This window comes from Solanum verrucosum, unplaced genomic scaffold (assembly GCF_900185275.1).
Source record: "Solanum verrucosum unplaced genomic scaffold, falcon-dt-bn FXZP01000022.1, whole genome shotgun sequence".
Lineage (NCBI taxonomy): Eukaryota > Viridiplantae > Streptophyta > Magnoliopsida > Solanales > Solanaceae > Solanum > Solanum verrucosum.
The window spans coordinates 3,663,290-3,682,510 of NW_026020086.1; the positions used below are offsets into that span (position 1 = coordinate 3,663,290).

At 31.6% G+C, this 19,221-nt stretch overlaps 2 protein-coding genes across 3 annotated transcripts; one reads left to right on the plus strand and one right to left on the minus strand.

The window, feature by feature from the left end:
* Positions 1-455: 455 nt before the first annotated feature.
* LOC125824603 (heptahelical transmembrane protein 2) lies at positions 456-3,919 on the minus strand. Of its 2 annotated transcripts, none has more exons than XM_049504006.1 (4): positions 3,532-3,919; positions 3,341-3,436; positions 3,198-3,258; positions 456-1,302 (listed from the first exon to the last, which is right to left on the minus strand). In XM_049504006.1, the coding sequence occupies exons 1-4, from the start codon at positions 3,783-3,785 to the stop codon at positions 628-630; spliced, it is 1,086 nt and encodes a 361-aa protein (XP_049359963.1). In that variant the 5' UTR covers positions 3,786-3,919; the 3' UTR covers positions 456-627. The 2 variants fall into 2 exon arrangements, with proteins under 2 accessions (XP_049359963.1, XP_049359962.1); XM_049504005.1 differs by having other exon boundaries at positions 3,198-3,272; positions 3,340-3,436.
* A 6,692-nt stretch (positions 3,920-10,611) lies between these two features.
* Positions 10,612-11,892, plus strand: LOC125824604 (protein ALP1-like). The gene is made up of 3 exons (XM_049504007.1): positions 10,612-10,959; positions 11,074-11,299; positions 11,391-11,892. The coding sequence occupies exons 1-3, from the start codon at positions 10,672-10,674 to the stop codon at positions 11,840-11,842; spliced, it is 966 nt and encodes a 321-aa protein (XP_049359964.1). The 5' UTR covers positions 10,612-10,671; the 3' UTR covers positions 11,843-11,892.
* The last annotated feature ends 7,329 nt before the right edge of the window (positions 11,893-19,221 follow it).

Genomic DNA, 19,221 nt, shown 5'->3' on the forward strand with positions numbered 1-19,221 from the left:
TTTGTACTATTTATTAAACATACCCCATGTAATCCCACAAATACGGTCATAAATGTGGTCGAGGATGGTGGTGTGACGCAACCTTACCCCTACCTTGTGAAGACAGAGAGGATGTTCCCTATAGATCATCGGGAAATAAAAGAGCCATTTTAGAGGTAATATCTAATTGTTGCTTCAATCAAGCTAGTTATTTTTATGAGTTTTGTGATAATCACTAGTTTACATATTCAAAAGTATGGATTTCATAACCCAATAGTCCTTGAGCTTATAATCTTTCACGCAGAGTCCGTGAAAGGGGTGTGACGTAGGCAGTCTATCCTGATGTAAACATTAGTGGCTGATTCTACAGCTTGAATTATTGACTTATAGGTCAAATAGAGACAACTTTACCGTTGCTCTAAGATTCCCTTTTAGAGTAAACTTGTTATTCATCTCATGGATATAACTATTTCAAGAGAATCAATGGCATGGTGGATTAGTTGAAACTTCCAATAACATTACAAAGTACAAAAAAAAAAAATTATATACAAATGCTGGAGTACATGCATTAACCTAACTCCTAATTGAGTGAAAAAGAATGTTGAATTTCCAATCCCCCTTTGCAGCCATGTCTACCCCATCATACCTTCATTGCAGGGTGGGAAATCCTATTCCTCGTCGCCAATCCATAATAACGAGGGAAGCTACACAATGTGCTAGTGCTGCTGCCACGACGAACACATGGAAGATCTGATGGCTATGTCCTACAAGATCAAATGCACCAGGTTTGCATCTTTCTGGAAATCTTGTCATGTAAAATACTGCCCCAGTAGCATACAAAATGCCCACGATTATCTCATACCCTAGAGCCACAAGTACTTGTGGATGACCATAGTGAAAGAAAAGTGCATGTGTAGCTGGGATCAGTCCTGAGAAACCCATAGCTAGAAAGAGAGTAGCCCTAAAGGATCTGAAACGACCGGAGAAGAGAGCCGGGGAGAGGAGGGTGATGATGGCAAGTATACCAAATATAGTAATGGTGGTTAGGTAAAAGATACACCAGTATGGTTGATCACAGAAGATATAGTAAATTGGGCAAAAGAAAGAAGAGACTATCATAAGTGAAATGCCAGCATAATCTAATCTCCAGAAGAAGAGGCTATATCTAAGTGAGTGACAAGCAAATAAATGGGAAAGAGTGCTGGAAATCAAACAACCCATAGCTCCTCCTAAGAAAACAAACCAAGGCCATATGGCTACTTCATAACCATCTCTATTTATGTCTAGAAATGATGGATTTGTTATTTGTCTGGCATAAGAGTCCTGCATTCAAAAGATTAAACTATATGATGCCTTGTTTTTGTTTTGCAGGTCAAAATCTACACATAAGTGAAACCAAAGGCGATTTCTGTTTGTTCAACTGAATTCAATATTTTGACGTGGAAAACAAACATATATATATATATGTGTGTGTGTGTGTGATAAATCACTAAAATTTCAACAAATATTAAAGTTTGAACTCATAACCTCAAAAGTACAATTAATTCAATACTAAGAACCTTAAAAAATTGAATCCGTCAAGTTTAAATTTTGGATCCCACCTATGCTCAAAACAAGCTGCCCCGGAGAAAGCGGTTGCATTCACTTTATTTGGAGTATGAGTCGAGGGTCTATTAGAAACAATTTGAAAATCTTAGTAGCTTAGTTGGTTGACGATCTGAACTTTTACCTTGTTGAAGAGGATCCGATTCCCCATCTAGTAATTCTCTTAACACCAATTTTTTAAAAAAGAAATATATCAAAAAACCGTCTCTCTACCTACCTCTGAATACATCTTACCTTCTCTAAACTCTACTCTACACTAGGTACTAGGTATGTTGTTTGTTTGTTGTTTTCAAGAAGCATCTTCTATTCCACTATAAACAATGAAAGATGTAATGTACTAACTAAATTTTTAAAAACTCCTAAAATAAACAACAATAACAAAATTTTATCGCACACACCACGTGGATATAAATAAGCATTTCAATTTTTCTTTATTTACCAACAACAAAAAATCCTCAATTGTTTCCTCCACTATTCACGGAAGATAAGACAGGAGAAAAAAAACAAAAAGAACAACAAAAGCACCAAATTAGGAAAATATAGAAAAACAAACCAAATGCATGTGATATACAGCTAAATAACTCCTAAACAACTCTAGCTCTAATCAATCCAAAATTGCAAATTTATCAGCACATTAAAATCTAAATTAAGCAATAAAAGGTACTAGATTTTTTTTGTATTTGACTAGATATGAAATTTAAGGAAAAATTTGGAATTTGTGATATAAAGCAGATATTTATGTGTATAAAATATTTCATTAAGATAAAATAAGAAATTTAAAATTAATTTTCAATAAATATTTTTGGAATTATGTTCTCTGTCTTTCTGTTAATTATTATTAGTAAATTTTAGTTTTGGTTCTTTCTTTTTTTGTTGACAAGATTATATATTATATTCCTTCCGTCGTTAAAAATCTGTCTTGAAATATTTGTTATTTTAAAAGTTCAAAATAAAATGAATTATGTTTTCTTTATTTTATTCTTAGTACTAATTACTATATTTTAAAAATTACAAATACCTTAATTCTGAAAAAAATAGATCTTAAGACATAAATAAATGTAATATCTTCAAACATCCCTCCTAATTACTCTCTTATTTTAATTTGTTTGTTTGATTTTGATTTGTCAGAAAGTATATAAATTTTTTGAATCTAAATGTATCAAAATATTCTTTAATCTTATGGTCTTAACTCTTAAACATGTCATATGAAAAGTTATAATTTTTTATTTTTTTTAAAAGTAAAACAAACAAATTGAAACGATTGAGTATTATTTTTGTAAGAGACGTAAAAAAAAAAAAGCAACTTGATGCACTAAGATCATGCTATATGCGGGATTCGAAAAGGGCCAAACTATGAAAATTTATTGTACGTAGTCTTAAACTATATTCGTAAAATGGCTCAAACTCATATCCTCATAATAACTTTACCAATTACGTTAATGTTCTCTTCTAATTTTACGAAGGACGTGTAAATGAAAAACGCGATAAAGAAGGAACTAGGGAGTATATACGTGTAAATGTGTAATCAAAACAAAAGATCCTAATAAAACGTGTTACCTACAATACCCCTAACATTTCGCGCCAATATATACAAAGTTGATCGGAAATCTCACCGGGAAAGAATCGCCGGAGCCATTATTCTTCATATTCATCCATTCTCCATCACTCGTTCCTCTGTTCATCATCATCCAATTTCAGTTAAAAAATGACCAAAATAGACACAAAACACCGTCGAAATTAATTCAAAAAACGGAACCTGAAAACTCCGGCGAACAAATTCTCCACTGTCGTCGTCTTCTCCGTAAAACTCATCACCGTCAATGTCACAAATACCACAAATCCTCCCAAATGCCTAATCAAAAACACAAAATCCCCAAAAAAAAAATCAGAAGAAAATTAAAAAAAAATTCAAATCTCAAATCGCCGAAAATTAATTCTCCTCCTTACGTCCAAATATTTAGCGTTTCATTATGCCATGAAAATAAGCTGAGAGCAATATCCTTCAAAGGCCATTCACATCGATAATAATCTCTGATGAATTCGTTATCCTGAAGGTATTCAGGTAATGCTTCGTATTTTACCAATTTTTTTCTCCGATCTAATTTCTGATCGTTTTTTCTAATTGTTTTATCGATTCGATCTGCTGAGTCGACTCGTTCGCCGTCTCTGAGTTTTGAAATCTTCTTTCCTCTTCGTTTCATTTTAGCGAACGAGCGAGTTTGAGCTCCGACGAGTCGATCTCAGCCCCCGGCGAATTTTCGCCGGAAAACTTTGAATTTTTCGCCGGAAAGCTTTGAATGAACGTATTTAAAAAAAATGCTAATTTTGTATCAAATGTGAAAGCTAATTGAAAGTTGGCAAAGACACACAAATATTTATAGTAGCAAATGACGTGCAGCCACTAATTATTATTATTATATTTAAAATAAGATAAAATAAAAAAGTAATTTTTGGATTAGTTATTTTTTTTAATTTTTGTTTTCCAGGGTGTTTTTTGTTTTCATTAATAAAAGAGAAACACCGATAAATATGGTGTTTAAGTTCTATGTACTGACATTATAAAAAAGTATTTATACGATCGTAGAATACGATCACAGTCACAAATAAATCATTGTAATAAATATTTATTTATTATATATGATAAACGATAGTAAGAAATAATTGATTGTAATAAGTTAAACTACACTCATCGTATACGTATTTTCTAATTTAACATAACATAGTGGATTTACTTCCCATATATTCACAAGTTATAAATATGTTTTTTTCTTTCCATAGTAATTTTCCTCAATTAGTGTATCTTTCAATTTATTAAACTAAATTATCAATATTTACAATTCAATAATGAACATAATTTATATGCATAGTGTCATTTAATAATATAATATATCTTTCAACATTTTAAACAATAACATATTCTATGAAATCGATCTAAGAAGATAAGGTGTACGCTCATTTTATACCTAATTTTATAAGATAAAGAGACTATTTTCGATACATGGATATCCTTTGGGTGGGATATAACGATGACGCATACCCAGATCTTATCTCTATTTTTATAAGATAAATAGATTATTTCTGATACATTCTCAAGAGTATCTTAAATGTGGGATATAAAGATAGAGTGCACACAAATCTTATCTCTATCTTTACGGCTTTTATTTCCGATACAATTCTCGAGGATATCCTATGGATGAGATATGGAGATGGTGTGTGCTACGTCGCAAATTTTATCTCTACTTTTGTAGAAAGGTTATTTCCGATAGAGACTCAAATTAAAAAAAAAAAAAACAAAATAGATTTGACATCTTCCATCATTTTATTTTTTAAGTTAAGAATTGTTTTTTTTTAGTAAAGAAATGACAGTCCATTTTAGTGTGAGTTATATTCAAAAAAAGAAATGAAAATTTTAAGATGAGGGAAGGTGAGAAATGTTATTTGAGTGATGTGTTAATTTTAAAATATTCTTGGTAAAATAAAGTTGGTGGATTCACGTGCTATTATATTATCTATGGCTAAATCTTAAAAGATTGTTAAGACGTGAGGAAATGTTCTTTTGCTTTCTCACTCAACTCGTCCGATATTCGTATTGAGATTCGATTAAATTCAAATTCGCATATTGTACATGATTCTTTTTTGTCATTTTTAAAATTTTAAATTTAAAACTTCTGATTAACGATGAAGAGATTTTAGTCATTCTATCACAACCTATATTGATTATTAAGACCCTTTCATCATCATTCAAAATGTGTTTGATATAATAAAAGTTTTTTTTTTAACGAAAAATACTTTTCTTGAAATACAATCAAGAAAATATTTTCAAGTCTTTGGTTTGTTAGGAAAGAATATTTTCTAACAAGATATGTATTAAAATTAATAATAATATCAACAAATTGGACTGTTTTGATGGAACTTTTACATACTACTAAAAATTCATATAGTGTGTCATTGTTAGTCAAAGTAAATAATATGAAGTTAACAGTTACTACTAAGATAAATAGTAAAGTAGAATGAATTTCGCCCATAAATGAAGGGAAAATGACTTTTATCATGTCAAACATTGGAAAAATAAATTAGTTAGATCAGACATTTTGAATATCGAATAGTTAAATCAAAGGGTCTCAATCACCAAAGACTTCTATATGAATATATTTTCCTTAAATCATTTTTCCTTAGACCAAGCACACACAAAAATTCTAATTATATTCGAATCGATAAAATAATTTTTTTCTAGATAAGAAGTGTTCAACTCTTTAAGTGACCCTCATTCCTAGTTTCTACAAATTCAGACTAATCAGACCAAGCTTTTTGAATATCAAATGGTTAAATAAAAATGAAAAAGATAAAAAGCAAAATATAACTTTTTTGATTTTCTTGATTTTTTTTTTTGTGTTTGACTATTAATTGAATTTTATTGGTTTTATTACTTAGAAAAGAAAAGTGCTCTGCTGGCTTTTGCCTAAGATTCGTTGGGGCATATTGTAAGATTCCTTAAGAGCATAATTGGAAGTAAATAATCTTTATATTTTATTGGTCTCAAAATACTTATCACGTTTGATCGTTGTTCAAGTGTCAATAGTCCTTATAGTTAAATTAGACTAAATTAAAATTAAATCAATAATTTATGTATATGAAACTTATACAAAAAAATAATTGTGAATCATAATTTTTCTCCATATCAATATGATGAAAAAATACATGTTAAAAATATTGATAAAAATTTATATAGTTTAACTCTCGAAAAATGAAACATGATAAGTATTTTGAAATAGACGAAGTAAATACTTGTAAGATTTTCCTAACTTAAAGTAATTGTATCTCATATATATATATATTTATAGTTTCTCATTATAGTTTTTATTTTTCAAAAATAGGATTCAACCCAACAAAGGCTCAATCCAAAGAAAATAAAATAAAGCCCATAAATAATTAAAAATAGAAGACAATAAAATACAAATGGACAAAAGCTCATCCATCAGTCGAAAAAAGGAAGCTTCAAAGGAACCTTCCACCAGTCTCTAATTATAATTATAGTTAGATTGTTCTATAATGTTTATTTCGTTATATCAGTTAAATTTTCTTTTCAATCGAGTTTTGATGATGTGTTATATTATATGTTTTGCAACATTATTTTATTGTTACGATCATAAAAAATCAGGATAAATTAATAATGTCATTATGGAGTTCTTTTAATCATTTTGTTTAATTTTTTTAAAACAAATATTCTAGTTTCTAGGTATTAGGAGAAGATTAATTTTATGATTAGAAGTAACGTTTAAAAACAAATCCAAATCTTTACTAAGAGAAGCAAAATAAGGATCCCTCTTTAAAAAATTGAAGCAATACATTTTGTAATTTTAAAGTAACTAATCATAATCATGTTGCTTTGTTTATCCCAAACAAGACAGCTAGCTTAGCCTTGCATTTAAGCCACCAATAGTCAATTTTTTAAATTAAATAAATTATGTTAAATATTACACCACAAAGGCAAATTGGTTAGGGCAAAAGTAAATATACTAGAAAAATGTAAAATTGATTTAGAAGAAAAAGATTGGCTCACATGGTGTTGAATCCTAATTAGTTATAGTCGAAGGTAAGTTTTACAGAACAATTATAAAAAAGGAGATGTTGGACGGCTAAAATTTGATATATTCATAAAAAATGAGTGTGGTTGATATGTGTGATATGAATTGATTTTAAGATAGATTTAATTTGACGTGATATCAGAATCAAACCCATTAAGTTTGATTATGTGGGACTCCTAGTATGTGTGACGTTATGAGTATAGTACTTCTGGTCCTTAAATGTCACGCTCCGAAACCCCAAATAGAGAATGACTAGTCTGAGTGTGAAAAGGAAGGGGTATTGATAAGAATGATCCCACATCGAATCGGAACAAAAACTTTGAGCTCTTTATAAGTCGTGGAAAATCCTCCTCCTATTAAATTAGCTTTTGGGGTGACTTAGTTTGACAAAATGCAAATGCTAAAATTGATGTGCAGGAACATAAGGAGGTATTAAAAAGAGACGAACTAGACCTAAACACAATGAAAGAAAACGATTCATATATATGATATACTCGATCTAGTAGTTGAGAGTATACTTTAGAACTTTTAGTAAATATTTCAATTTATTAAGAACTGACACTAATTTAAATCATCTTTTAACATAAAGAGAACTTCTATTGCTATTGCAAATATGGCTCAAAATTTGTTTATTTTTATCCTAATTTATGTATTAAGATCTAATTTTCTTCATTGAATATCTATTTCCTTTATTTATGTTTCATCTCTTTATATTTGAGTGTAGTCTTCAAGGACAATTATTATTTAACTTAAAATTGAAAACAAAATAAAGTTTATCATGAACTTTTAAAATGAAAAGTAATAGAAAATATTTATTTTTAAAAATCATAACAAATAATTTGAAACAAAGGAAGTAGATACTACTATTTTCTAAATTAACAGTGATTATCAATGAGATTCCAAAGATAAAATCAAATAATATAATAGTTAAGACTGAGGAAGTAGAATTAAATTAAGTAAAAGGCTGCAAGATTCCCACGTTGATAAATTGATAGAGATAAACAAAGAGAAAAATCAGAAAATAGTTGAAGAAATCTAAATCTCAGAGCAAAATCTCTAAGATTATTATATTAGATATTTACAAAGCTCAACTACCAATTCAACTGGTTATAGTTGGCAAATCCTAATAAAATTTTCTTTCTTTATATTTAATATTAAATTTAGTGACTCAACTAATTTAAATTCATCACACAAAGTTCGACTGTGGCGAAAAATACATTAGTTAAGTGGAGCCTCCTTTTAGAATTAATTGATAATTATTTGATAATAATGCAAGAAGCCTTTTCACATTTACCTAATAAACAAAGAGGAATAATAGTAATTTTTTTATTTTAAAAAAAAGACCTTAGATTGAAAGAATCTAGAGAAATCACAAAAACATGGAGACCATAAACACACAACAAAATTGGTGGAATGGAGAAAAAAGGTGGACCATTTTTCGACTTTTGTATATTTTTTCATATTGATATTTTCTGTATCGTTTCAATTTTATAGGATATCCTCGAAAGAATGAACATAATTGTTCAAGTTCTGCCATGTGTATTGTAAAGGCCTTATTTAGTTGAACTTCTTAAAAGCCCATTGTAAAATGGGCTGTTTGCAAATAATTGTGCTTTCATCTGAAAAAAGCAATTTAAGGGAGAACTATTTTATTAGATATATATTCATATCATATATATTAATTCTATTTATATTTTAAAATAATTATATATTGTATGATTAATTAAGAATTATTTTTTCTACCAGATACATTAAAATAGGGAAAGAGGAAGGCGATATAGGAAGAGAGATAGTCATGTACTCTAGATACATGTGAATCATACTAGACACATGTATTTGTGTGTATCCGGTATGATTCACATATATGTGGAATACCCTATATATATATATATATATATATAAGAGAGTGACAAGCAAGATGAGAGGGAGGCGAGCGAGAGTTGTCGATGTATTCTAGATATGTGTGAATCCACTTGAATACGATGTATCTAGAATAAATAATACATAATTTTGACTTCATGTATCTTGAGATACGTGCATTTGGACGTACTGAATACATCAAAATCTGATAAGATTTCTAATATTATAAACTAGAGTGTATTTAAGTAGTTAGCTCCTAAGCTAGTGAGATTTCACTAAGTTTCCCCGATTTTTATCATCATGCTGGATCATACTAAGTTTTTTTAAATTGACATGTATTGTAACTTATGGTGGAAGCTTACAATATGTCGATTTCTATAGCATAACAATAACAATAACACTAACATATTGGTGCAATTTTTAAGTGGATATGTGCACAATCTTATTGCTATCTTATGAAGTTAGGGGCCGTTTGGTTACTGGATAAGGATTGAGTTATTCAGGTATAAAATGTTGCATAAGCTTTACCATGTTTGGTAGCAATTTTTTGTCAAATGTATAAAATTCAACACACATAATACTATGTTTGGTTAGAAAATTAGAAAGCCACATAACTAATACATGTTTAAATTATGAGTCAATCTATGTATTATTTTATGCAGGGTAAAAGATGGAATAAGTTATACCTGAATAACTAATACCTGAATAAAAATATAAATTGACAATTTTGCCCTTCACTCTCAATCAAATATACAACACTTCTTTTTAGAAAAAACATTTAGATCCACTCTCCATATCTCTAGATCTAAAATGACTCTTCATCTTCCAGGCCAATAGATTGAAAAACTTTCAATCTGACGTTCTTTCTTTGAGGTTAGAAGTTATGAAACTCAAAATTTGGCTGATCTTGTTTTATTTTCTTCTTCTTCTCCTCCTGTTTTCTCTTTTTGTGTTTTTCCTCTTGTTAATCTGATGAGAGACGAATGAAATTCTAGATCTTCTCAGTATTTTCTAGTTAAGTTGATGTTTTAGTACATCCAAATTTGATGTGGATTTTGTTTTGTTTGTTCAAAAGTCGTGCTTTCTGAAAAATGGGTTCATTAGGTTTAGTTGTTTTAGCTTCTAAAATTGCAAAAGATGAACATGTTATTTGCAGTTTGACAAAATAGTATTGTATTCTAGCTATTGAAGCCAAACAAAAATAAACATTTTACCCTGTTTTTCAATGTTACTTTTCATTTTTTTTAAAATAAAATTGAGCATTCTAGTTTGAAACCATCTATTACCTTCCTATTATACATAATGTGTCTGCAATAATTAGTTAAGTAACATGATTGATACTTTTGTTTCTTTTGGATTCAATTTGATAATGATGTTGCAATTTTTAAATGGAAAATAGGTGTAAATGGATTCTCAGCAGTTGTGCGATGTTGAATGCTTTATGATCCTCGAGGAGATTGTGGTGCATTCGTATATTGTCCTTATTTGCTTTTTTATGGCTATTTACAGCATGTTATAAAGAAACCAATCTAGAAATAGACGGGTCATTCGATATTGTATGAGTGCTAGAATTCCTAAAATCTTGTCTCATCTAAATATTCTCATTCGTGACAATGATATTGTATGTATTGACAAGCTTAGGATGGATAGAAATGCCTTTCACATTTTGGCCTCCTTAGCCAAGAATATTGGAGGGTTGACTGATAGTAAAAATATGTCGAGTACTGAAAAATTAGCAATGTTCTTAAATATTTTGGCTCATCACGAAAAGAACAGGTCTGTCAAAGTTGATTATATTAGATCGGGGTGGAGTGTAAGTCGAGCCTTTAATGAATGTCTAAGAGCTATTCTTAAACTAACTCCATTGTTACTTGTTAAACCTAATCCGGTGCTCGAAGATGATACTGATGATCGATGGAAATGGTTTAAGGTAGGTAAATTTCAATCTAACATTTGATTTACTACAACAAACTTGAAATATTATGGTGAAAGTATTTTTACTTTTAATAGTCCTTTAGTATTTAGAGTTGAATTTATCTTATAGGGTTGTCTTGGTGCATTGGATGGTACTTACATTTCCATTAGAGTTGAAGCAATATATAAGCCAAGATACAGAACACGAAAAGGAGATATAACAACTAATGTCTTGGGGGTTTGTGATAGAAATCTCAACTTCATTTATGTATTACCTGGTTGGGAGGGATCAGCCGCTGATGGTCGCGTATTGCGAGATGCTGTTGTACGAAGAAATGGGTTGAAAGTACCTCAGGGTATGCTAAATAATAGGCAGATCTTGTCTATTTCTACAACATCAAAATAAAATAATATTTAAAGTAATTATATTATTGTTTACATTTTTAGGCAATTACTATTTGTGCGATGGAGGATATACAAATGGAAATGGTTTTTTGTCTCCCTACCGAGGATATAGATATTGGCTAAAGGATTGGCAAGGTGACAATCCGTCACCTCACTGTCGAGAAGAGCTCTTTAATATGAAGCATGCTAGGGCGCGTAATGTTATTGAAAGAGCATTTGGACTATTAAAAGGACGTTGGGGAATTCTTAGAAGTCCTTCGTGGTACTCGGTTAAGGTTCACAATAGAATTATTAGTGCATGTTGTTTGATTCACAATTTCATTCGAAGAGAGATGGAAGCTGACCCATTAGATGTGGAAATGGAATTCCACATGGAAAATCAACATGAACATGACAATATTAATACAATTGAAACATCTGATGAGTGGACCACTTGGAGGGATGAACTAGCTCAATCTATGTGGAATGAAAGATTGGGAAATCAATCTTTATAATTTTAAACTATGTGATCACTTTTGGTGTGCTTATGCACTTTTGTTTTTGGTTTTCCGCTCACTGTAAAATGTAATAGCTTTTATTATTTTGTGAAAACGAATGGTCAATCTTTTGTATGTCTCACATTGTTGTCTGTACAAACAAATTGTGAAACTCAATGTATATCTATTATTTTTGAATAGAAGTAGTGATTTTGTATATATGTCATCACATTATCTTTTTCCTAGATCAATCAAGTTGTATTACAAGTTATTTGGTTATAGCTGAAATTTTTTACTTGTAAGTTGTAAAGTATTACTTGTGATTTCATTTACAATTTTACAGATTGAAATGGCTAGTTCTACTGCTGCAGCATCTAACACGTCCAGAAAGAGGGCAAGAAAATCAACACCTTCATCTCGAAGGGTATGGACTCCAGAAGAGGAACTTACTCTTGTAAATGGATTAAAAGAATTGTGTGTTAATGGTTGGAGAGGAGATAATGGAACCTTTAGACATGGATATTTAAAGGAATTGGAACACTACATGAATGCTCGTCATCCTAACCGTGGATTGAAATCTCTACCACATGTTGATTCTAAAATAAGAGCATGGAAAAAGAGTTATGCAACAATATTGTTGCTAAAGAGTCGAAGTGGTTTAGAATTCCAATATAGTGATGGAAGTTTCTTAGTTGATGATCCTAAAGCTTGGGATGACTTGATAAAGGTGATTTATATTTATTTTAAATCATTAGGGAATTGCTACTTACTTATATTTTCTCTTGGTTAATGGATCTTTGTTTATGGAATATTTTCAGTTACTTCATGTACTTGTTCTTTATTTTCTTAGGTTGATCCAAATGCCAAGTCAATGAACTTAAAAAAATGGCCATTATTTGCTGACTGGGAAGTGATATTTGGCAAGGATAGAGCTACTGGAGAGTTTGCCGAAGGGCCAGAAGATGCTGTTGAAGAAATAGAAAGAATTGAAGCTCAAGAAATTACTGATGGCATGTCTGTGGGATTTCCTATTGATGTTGTCGACGTAGATGATGCTTCAGGCACAAGAGAAGATCAAGCTGCTCAAGAGGAACCTAATGTATCAACTGGAGCAACACAAAGTCCATTTACTACTCAAGATGAACCTAATGAATCAACTGGAGTAGCACAAAGTTCATTCACAACTCAAAAAGGTGAAACCCATCAATCTCAAAAACAAGGTAATAGTTTTAAAGCATCATCTTCTAAAGTCAACGAAAAAGGTAGATGCAAAAAAAGAAAAACAACTGAAGATGATAATGAGACTGTTCTTAAAGGTTTGATGGAGGTGATGAAACAATTCACTGAAAGCCATGATAAAAGGATGGCTTCTTTAATTGACAAGCTAGGAGAGCGTGATCTATCTGAGATTCGTGGTAAGATATTTTCTATTATTGGATCCCCTGCATTTGAAATATATAACTCAGATGAACGAGTCAAGGCAGCAATGGGAATTACTCAAGATATAAAGAGGATGGAATTCTTCTTAAGCATCAGTGAACTTGAACGCCACAGTATCATATGGATGATTATTAATGATAAGCTTTAAATCACTGATGGTTTTTGTGTAGCTATTTTGTAAGGTCTAACTATAATGGGATTTTTTGTTACCTAGTAGAATGTCCACAAATGTACATATATGTGAATGTTGTGGGCTTAAAGTAGGTTGTTTTTGTATAACAAATGCATGATTAGGTTCAACATTAGTGTTTTTTTAAGTAGCCAACTCAGATGCTCTTCAGATTGCTCAAAACGCTGACCCAAACGGTAAGTTCATTCTCCAAGGTGTTTTTAATTCCTTCTTCTCCGAGACTGTATTGAAATTTTCTTTTCTCGCAGACTATTCAGCAGTTGGAGTAATCACAAAGATCCAGTTAGAAATACAAAGTACTCAAATGCTATTTTGTCAAGTGATTATATGTTATTGGGGCTGGTATTCAACTTTTGAAGCTTGGTGTTTGTCATGGAAGGATAATGTTACAAAAATAGGAGACTTCTTTTGAAAAAAAAGTAATTGTATGTCTTTGTTGTATGTGCCAGCTTTTGTAATTGAACAATGAATTATGTAAGTTTCATTCACTTTAAATGAAGATGTGTCTAATATTTTAACAATGAATTATGTGTGATTGAATTCTTTCCTCATGAATGCTTTCTCATTTAGCTTAATTTGTATAGTCACGTAGTTGAGGTGCTCTAAAATAAAGAATATCACATCATTATTGCAGAACTACCACGTTGAAAATGGCAGACAAACTGTAGTAATTTTGACAAAGACAAGGATTTGGATCATTTGGATTGATAGTTGGTGAAAGTAATAAAGAGCAACTAATGCACTTTCAAGTAAAGAATGGAAATAAAGTGATTCTGATAAAGGTTACAGCTATCTATCTACAATAGCTATCTATTCCTCATAATGTATCTGATTGTATTTAATTAGAAGTGAAGAAGGGTCACAGTTATCTATCTACCATACACAATTGAAATGGTCAGCGTTGGAGGTAATAAATCCATCCGTCATTTGGTTAGCAATGGAAGTTTAATGCAATTCTAAGAAGTGAATGACAATTGAATGGTAATCCTGTTATGGATTCTAAAGTTAGACTTTGAGCAACTAATGACACAAATAGGCTTGCCAGATTTTAGAACTGTTGGAAAACCATTTCGACTAAATTTCTAAGTTAAAACGCCTAATTGCACAAACTCAAAACGAAAGCCTCGAAACTCAAACCAGCCATCCTAATAGACTAAAAATGACCTTCCGGATCTACCCGTGCTGACGGAATTCTCATCCGATCAGTTTTTACTAAGAATACTGACTGAAGTCGATATTTGAGTAATTTTCCAAGTTAAAACGCCTAATTGCACAAACTCAAAACGAAAGCCTCGAAACTCAAACCAGCCATCCTACTAGACTAAAAATGACCTTCCGGATCTAACCGTGCTGACGGAATTCTCATCCGATCAGTTTTTACTAAGAATACTGACTGAAGTCGATATTTGAGTAAATTTCCAAGTTAAAACGCCTAATTGCACAAACTCAAAACGAAAGCCTCGAAACTCAAACTAGCCATCCTACTAGACTAAAAATGACCTTCCGGATCTAACTGCGCTGACGGAATTATCATCCGATCAGTTTTTACTAAGAATACTGACTGAAGTCGATATTTGAGTAAATTTCCAAGTTAAAACGCCTAATTGCACAAACTCAAAACGAAAGCCTCGAAACTCAAACCAGCCATCCTACTAGACTAAAAATGACCTTCCGGATCTAACCGCGCTGACGGAATTCTCATCCGATCAGTTTTTACTAAGAATATTGACTGAAGTCGATATTTGAGTAAATTTCCAAGTTAAAACGCCTAATTGCACAAACTCAAAACGAAAGCCTCGAAACTCAAACCAGCCATCCTACTAGACTAAAAATGACCTTCCGAATCTAACCGCGCTGACAGAATTCTCATCCGATCAGTTTTTACTAAAAATACTGACTGAAGTTGATATTTGAGTAAATTTCCAAGTTAAAACGCCTAATTGCACAAACTCAAAACGAAAGCCTTGAAACTCAAACCAGCCATCCTACTAGACTAAAAATGACCTTCCGAATCTAACCGCACCGACGGAATTCTCATCCGATCAGTTTTTACTAAGAATATTGACTGAAGTCGAGACTTTCGTTTTGAGTTTGTGCAATTAGGCGTTTTAACTTGAAAATTTACTCAAAGTTCTACTTCAGTCAATATTCTTAGTAAAAACTGATCAGATGAGAATTCCATCAGCGCGGTTAGATCTGGAAGGTCATTTTTAGTCTAGTAGGATGGCTGGTTTGAGTTTCGAGGCTTTCGTTTTGAGTTTGTGCAATTAGGCGTTTTAACTTGGAAATTTACTCAAATATCGACTTCAGTCAGTATTTTTAGTAAAAACTGATCGGATGAGAATTCCGTCAGCGCGGTTAGATTCGAAAGGTCATTTTTAGTCTAGTAGGATGGCTGGTTTGAGTTTCGAGGCTTTCGTTTTGAGTTTGTGCAATTAGGCGTTTTAACTTGGAAATTTACTCAAATATCGACTTCAGTCAATATTCTTAGTACAAACTGATCGGATGAGAATTCCGTCTGCGGGGTTAGATCCGGAAGGTTATTTTTAGTCTAGTAGGATGGCTGGTTTGAGTTTCGAGGCTTTCGTTTTGAGTTTGTGCAATTAGGCGTTTTAACTTGGAAATTTACTCAAATATCGACTTCAGTCAGTATTCTTAGTAAAAACTGATCGGATGAGAATTCCGTCAGCGCGGTTAGATCCGGAAGGTCATTTTTAGTCTAGTAGGATGGCTGGTTTGAGTTTCGAGGCTTTCGTTTTGAGTTTGTGCAATTAGGCTCTTTAGCTTGGAAATTTACTCAAATATCGACTTCAGTCAGTATTCTTAGTAAAAACTGATCGGATGAGAATTCCGTCAGCACGGTTAGATCCGGAAGGTCATTTTTAGTCTATTAGGATGGTTGGTTCGAGTATCGAGGCTTTCGTTTTGAGTTTGTGCAATTAGGCGTTTTAACTTGGAAATTTAGTCGAAATGGTTTTCCAACAGTTCTAAAATCTGGCAAGCCTATTTGTGTCATTAGTTGCTCAAAGTCTAACTTTAGAATCCATTAAAGGATTACCATTCAATTGTCATTCACTTCTTAGAATTGCATTAAACTTCCATTACTAACCAAAGGACGGATGGATTTATTACCTCCAATGCTGACCATTTCAATTGTGTATGGTAGATAGGTAACTGTGACCCTTCTTCACTTCTAATTAAATACAATCAGATACATTATATGCCTTTTTATAGATCTAAAATTTCATTATCTTCTAAGAGGCAAATCTTGAAGAACGCTCAATCTAAATTCTTTCTTTGAGGTTAGAAACTTTTGAAATCTTAACCTTTTCTTATGCTTTCGTCTTCTTCTTATCATATTGTTTTTTTTCTCTTGTAAATCTGGTGAGAGACAAATGCAATATATGTGAAAATAAGTTAGTATACTTTTGTAGTGAATCATAAGTTAGTATAAATTGTGATTTTTTACATTCTTACAGATTAAAATTGGCAGTCCCACTAAAAGAAGGTCTAACATGTCTCAAAAAAGGGCAAGGGTGTGGACTCAAGAAGAGGAACTCACTCTGGTTGATGGATTAAAAAAGTTGTGTGCTAATGATTGGAAAGAAGATGATGGAACCTTTAAACATGGATATTTGATGGAACTTGAACAACACATGAATGATTGTCATCCTAATAGCGGATTGCAAGCTCTACCACATATTTTTTCAAAAATAAGAGGGTGGAAAAAGCATTATATGACCCTATCATTGGTAAAAAGTCGAAGTGGCTTAGGATTTCGATACAGCGATGGAACTATCTTGGTTGAAGATCCAAAAGCTTGGGATGACTTCATAAAGGTGATTTACAATTGTTTAAATTATTAGTAAACTAAAGCTAGTTAGTTATATTTTCTCTTGGTGAATATAATCTCTGTCTTTGGAATATTATCAGTTACTTCATATACTTGTTTCTTTTTTTTCTTAGGTTGATCCATATGCCAAGTCAATGACATTTAGGAAATGGCCATTATTTGTTGATTGGGAAGAGATATTTCGCAAGGATGGAGCTACTGAACAATCTGCCGAGGGGCCAGAAGTTGGTGTTCAAGAAATAGAAATAATTGAAGCTCAAGAAGTTGCTAATGATATGTCTTTTGAATTTCCTATTATTGTTGTCGATGAAGATGATGCTCCAGCTAAGAAAGAAGATCAAATTGCTCAAGGGGAACCTAGTGTATCAGCTGGAGCAACACAAAGTTCATGGAGTGCTTTTTAAGCATCAATGAGCTTGATCGTTACACTATGGTATGAATGATTATTGATGATAAACTTTAAACCTTTGAATGGTTTTTGGTGTAGCTACTTTGTTAGGTATAACCATGGCCTAGTTAAGTTTTATTTTGCCTATGTTTTATGTGCCAGTTTATATAATTTAACAGTGAATTATGTAAGTTTCTTTCACATTTAATGAAGGTGGGTCTAGTTTGATTCCGTGAGGCCACGGTACTAGAATTTCAAGTTTGTCTCAATGGTATATGTTAGATTTGTTGTATTCTTCATCTTATAAAATTTATTTTGTCACTATTTTGTTGCTTGAAAAATGGACTCTCAATTTTAGGATATGGCAGTATGTGAAAATTGTAACTGAATGAATTATTTAGTATGACGAAACTGAAATTTAGATTTAATGTACTCCATTATTATTTTGAAAATTAAGTAGACATTCAAATTATTGGGGATATTGTCTATGGGTGAGGACAATGTCGATAATTGTTGAGGATAGTGTCCAACAATAGATTGTTCTGTTGGAAGTAAGCATCCTCTATCAATGGTTCTTGCCATTGGAAGTAAGCCATATCTATCAATGTGCATATCAATGGCTTTGCTTGAAGTAAGCTCTAGAGCTTCCACTAGTTCTTGCCAAGACTTTTGTAAATATGATCTCCTTCATCAAATAGAAAAAAACAAACTTCCTCATTTCTATATTATAGATTATTGAAGTAAAGGCTCCAAATATAATATCTAGCATTAATACGCGGTGTTGCTCATATGTTAACTTATATGTATCTATTTTTGTTATATGTACACATAATTATATGTACTAGCATATCAATAAGTTTCAACTATTACAATATTGGTCCCGTGTTAACACGTATCATATATATACATCGGTTCAACTATATGAGGAAGTTGAAAAATGTGGCATTTAAGTTTCTGTCCAAAATTTTGCCTAAGCAAAACGCAAAAATAAATAAAAATACAACGGTAAGAAAGGTCTAAGATATAACAATAACAAATAATTTATTTTTAACAAGTATATAATGTTTATTAATTTTTAATATAACAAACCAACATCCAAAAAAATTATTAAACTCTGCATAACTAAACTCTGCATAATTAAACTCTGCATAACTAATACCTGCATAACTAATACCTGCATTACTAATACCTGCATAACTAATACCTGCATTACTAATACCTGCATAACTCTAACCAGCAACCAAACGGCCCCTAATTCTCCTTATACCCACTATAGTTAGCCTCTCACACTTTTTCACCAGAAATTCATGCATCTTTTTTTTTCCACATACTCGAATCATCCCAACTTCGCCTTCCTTATCTTATCCAATATAGAGGCCATTCCTATCTTGTCTCGAATAACTTCATTCTGATCCTAGCTCTCTTAATATGCTCATACATCTAATTCATCTCAATGTTCTTTTATCTTTTGAACCGCGAGTTCGTGATGATCAATATTTTACCCCATATAATAATACCATATAACT

What these genes read in the sequence shown, in the direction of transcription:
- LOC125824604 (XM_049504007.1), top strand. Translation starts at nt 10,672, where the DNA reads ATGGATAGAAATGCCTTTCACATTTTGGCCTCCTTAGCCAAGAATATT. An exon ending in ATCGATGGAAATGGTTTAAG is followed by an intron (nt 10,960 to 11,073) that starts GTAGGTAAATTT and finishes TTTATCTTATAG; the next exon opens with GGTTGTCTTGGTGCATTGGA. An exon ending in TGGGTTGAAAGTACCTCAGG is followed by an intron (nt 11,300 to 11,390) that starts GTATGCTAAATA and finishes TTACATTTTTAG; the next exon opens with GCAATTACTATTTGTGCGAT.
- LOC125824603 (XM_049504005.1), bottom strand. Translation starts at nt 3,785, where the DNA reads ATGAAACGAAGAGGAAAGAAGATTTCAAAACTCAGAGACGGCGAACGA. An exon ending in TGTTCGCCGGAGTTTTCAGG is followed by an intron (nt 3,273 to 3,339) that starts TTCCGTTTTTTG and finishes AACTGAAATTGG; the next exon opens with ATGATGATGAACAGAGGAAC. An exon ending in GCTCCGGCGATTCTTTCCCG is followed by an intron (nt 1,303 to 3,197) that starts GTGAGATTTCCG and finishes TTTTGAATGCAG; the next exon opens with GACTCTTATGCCAGACAAAT.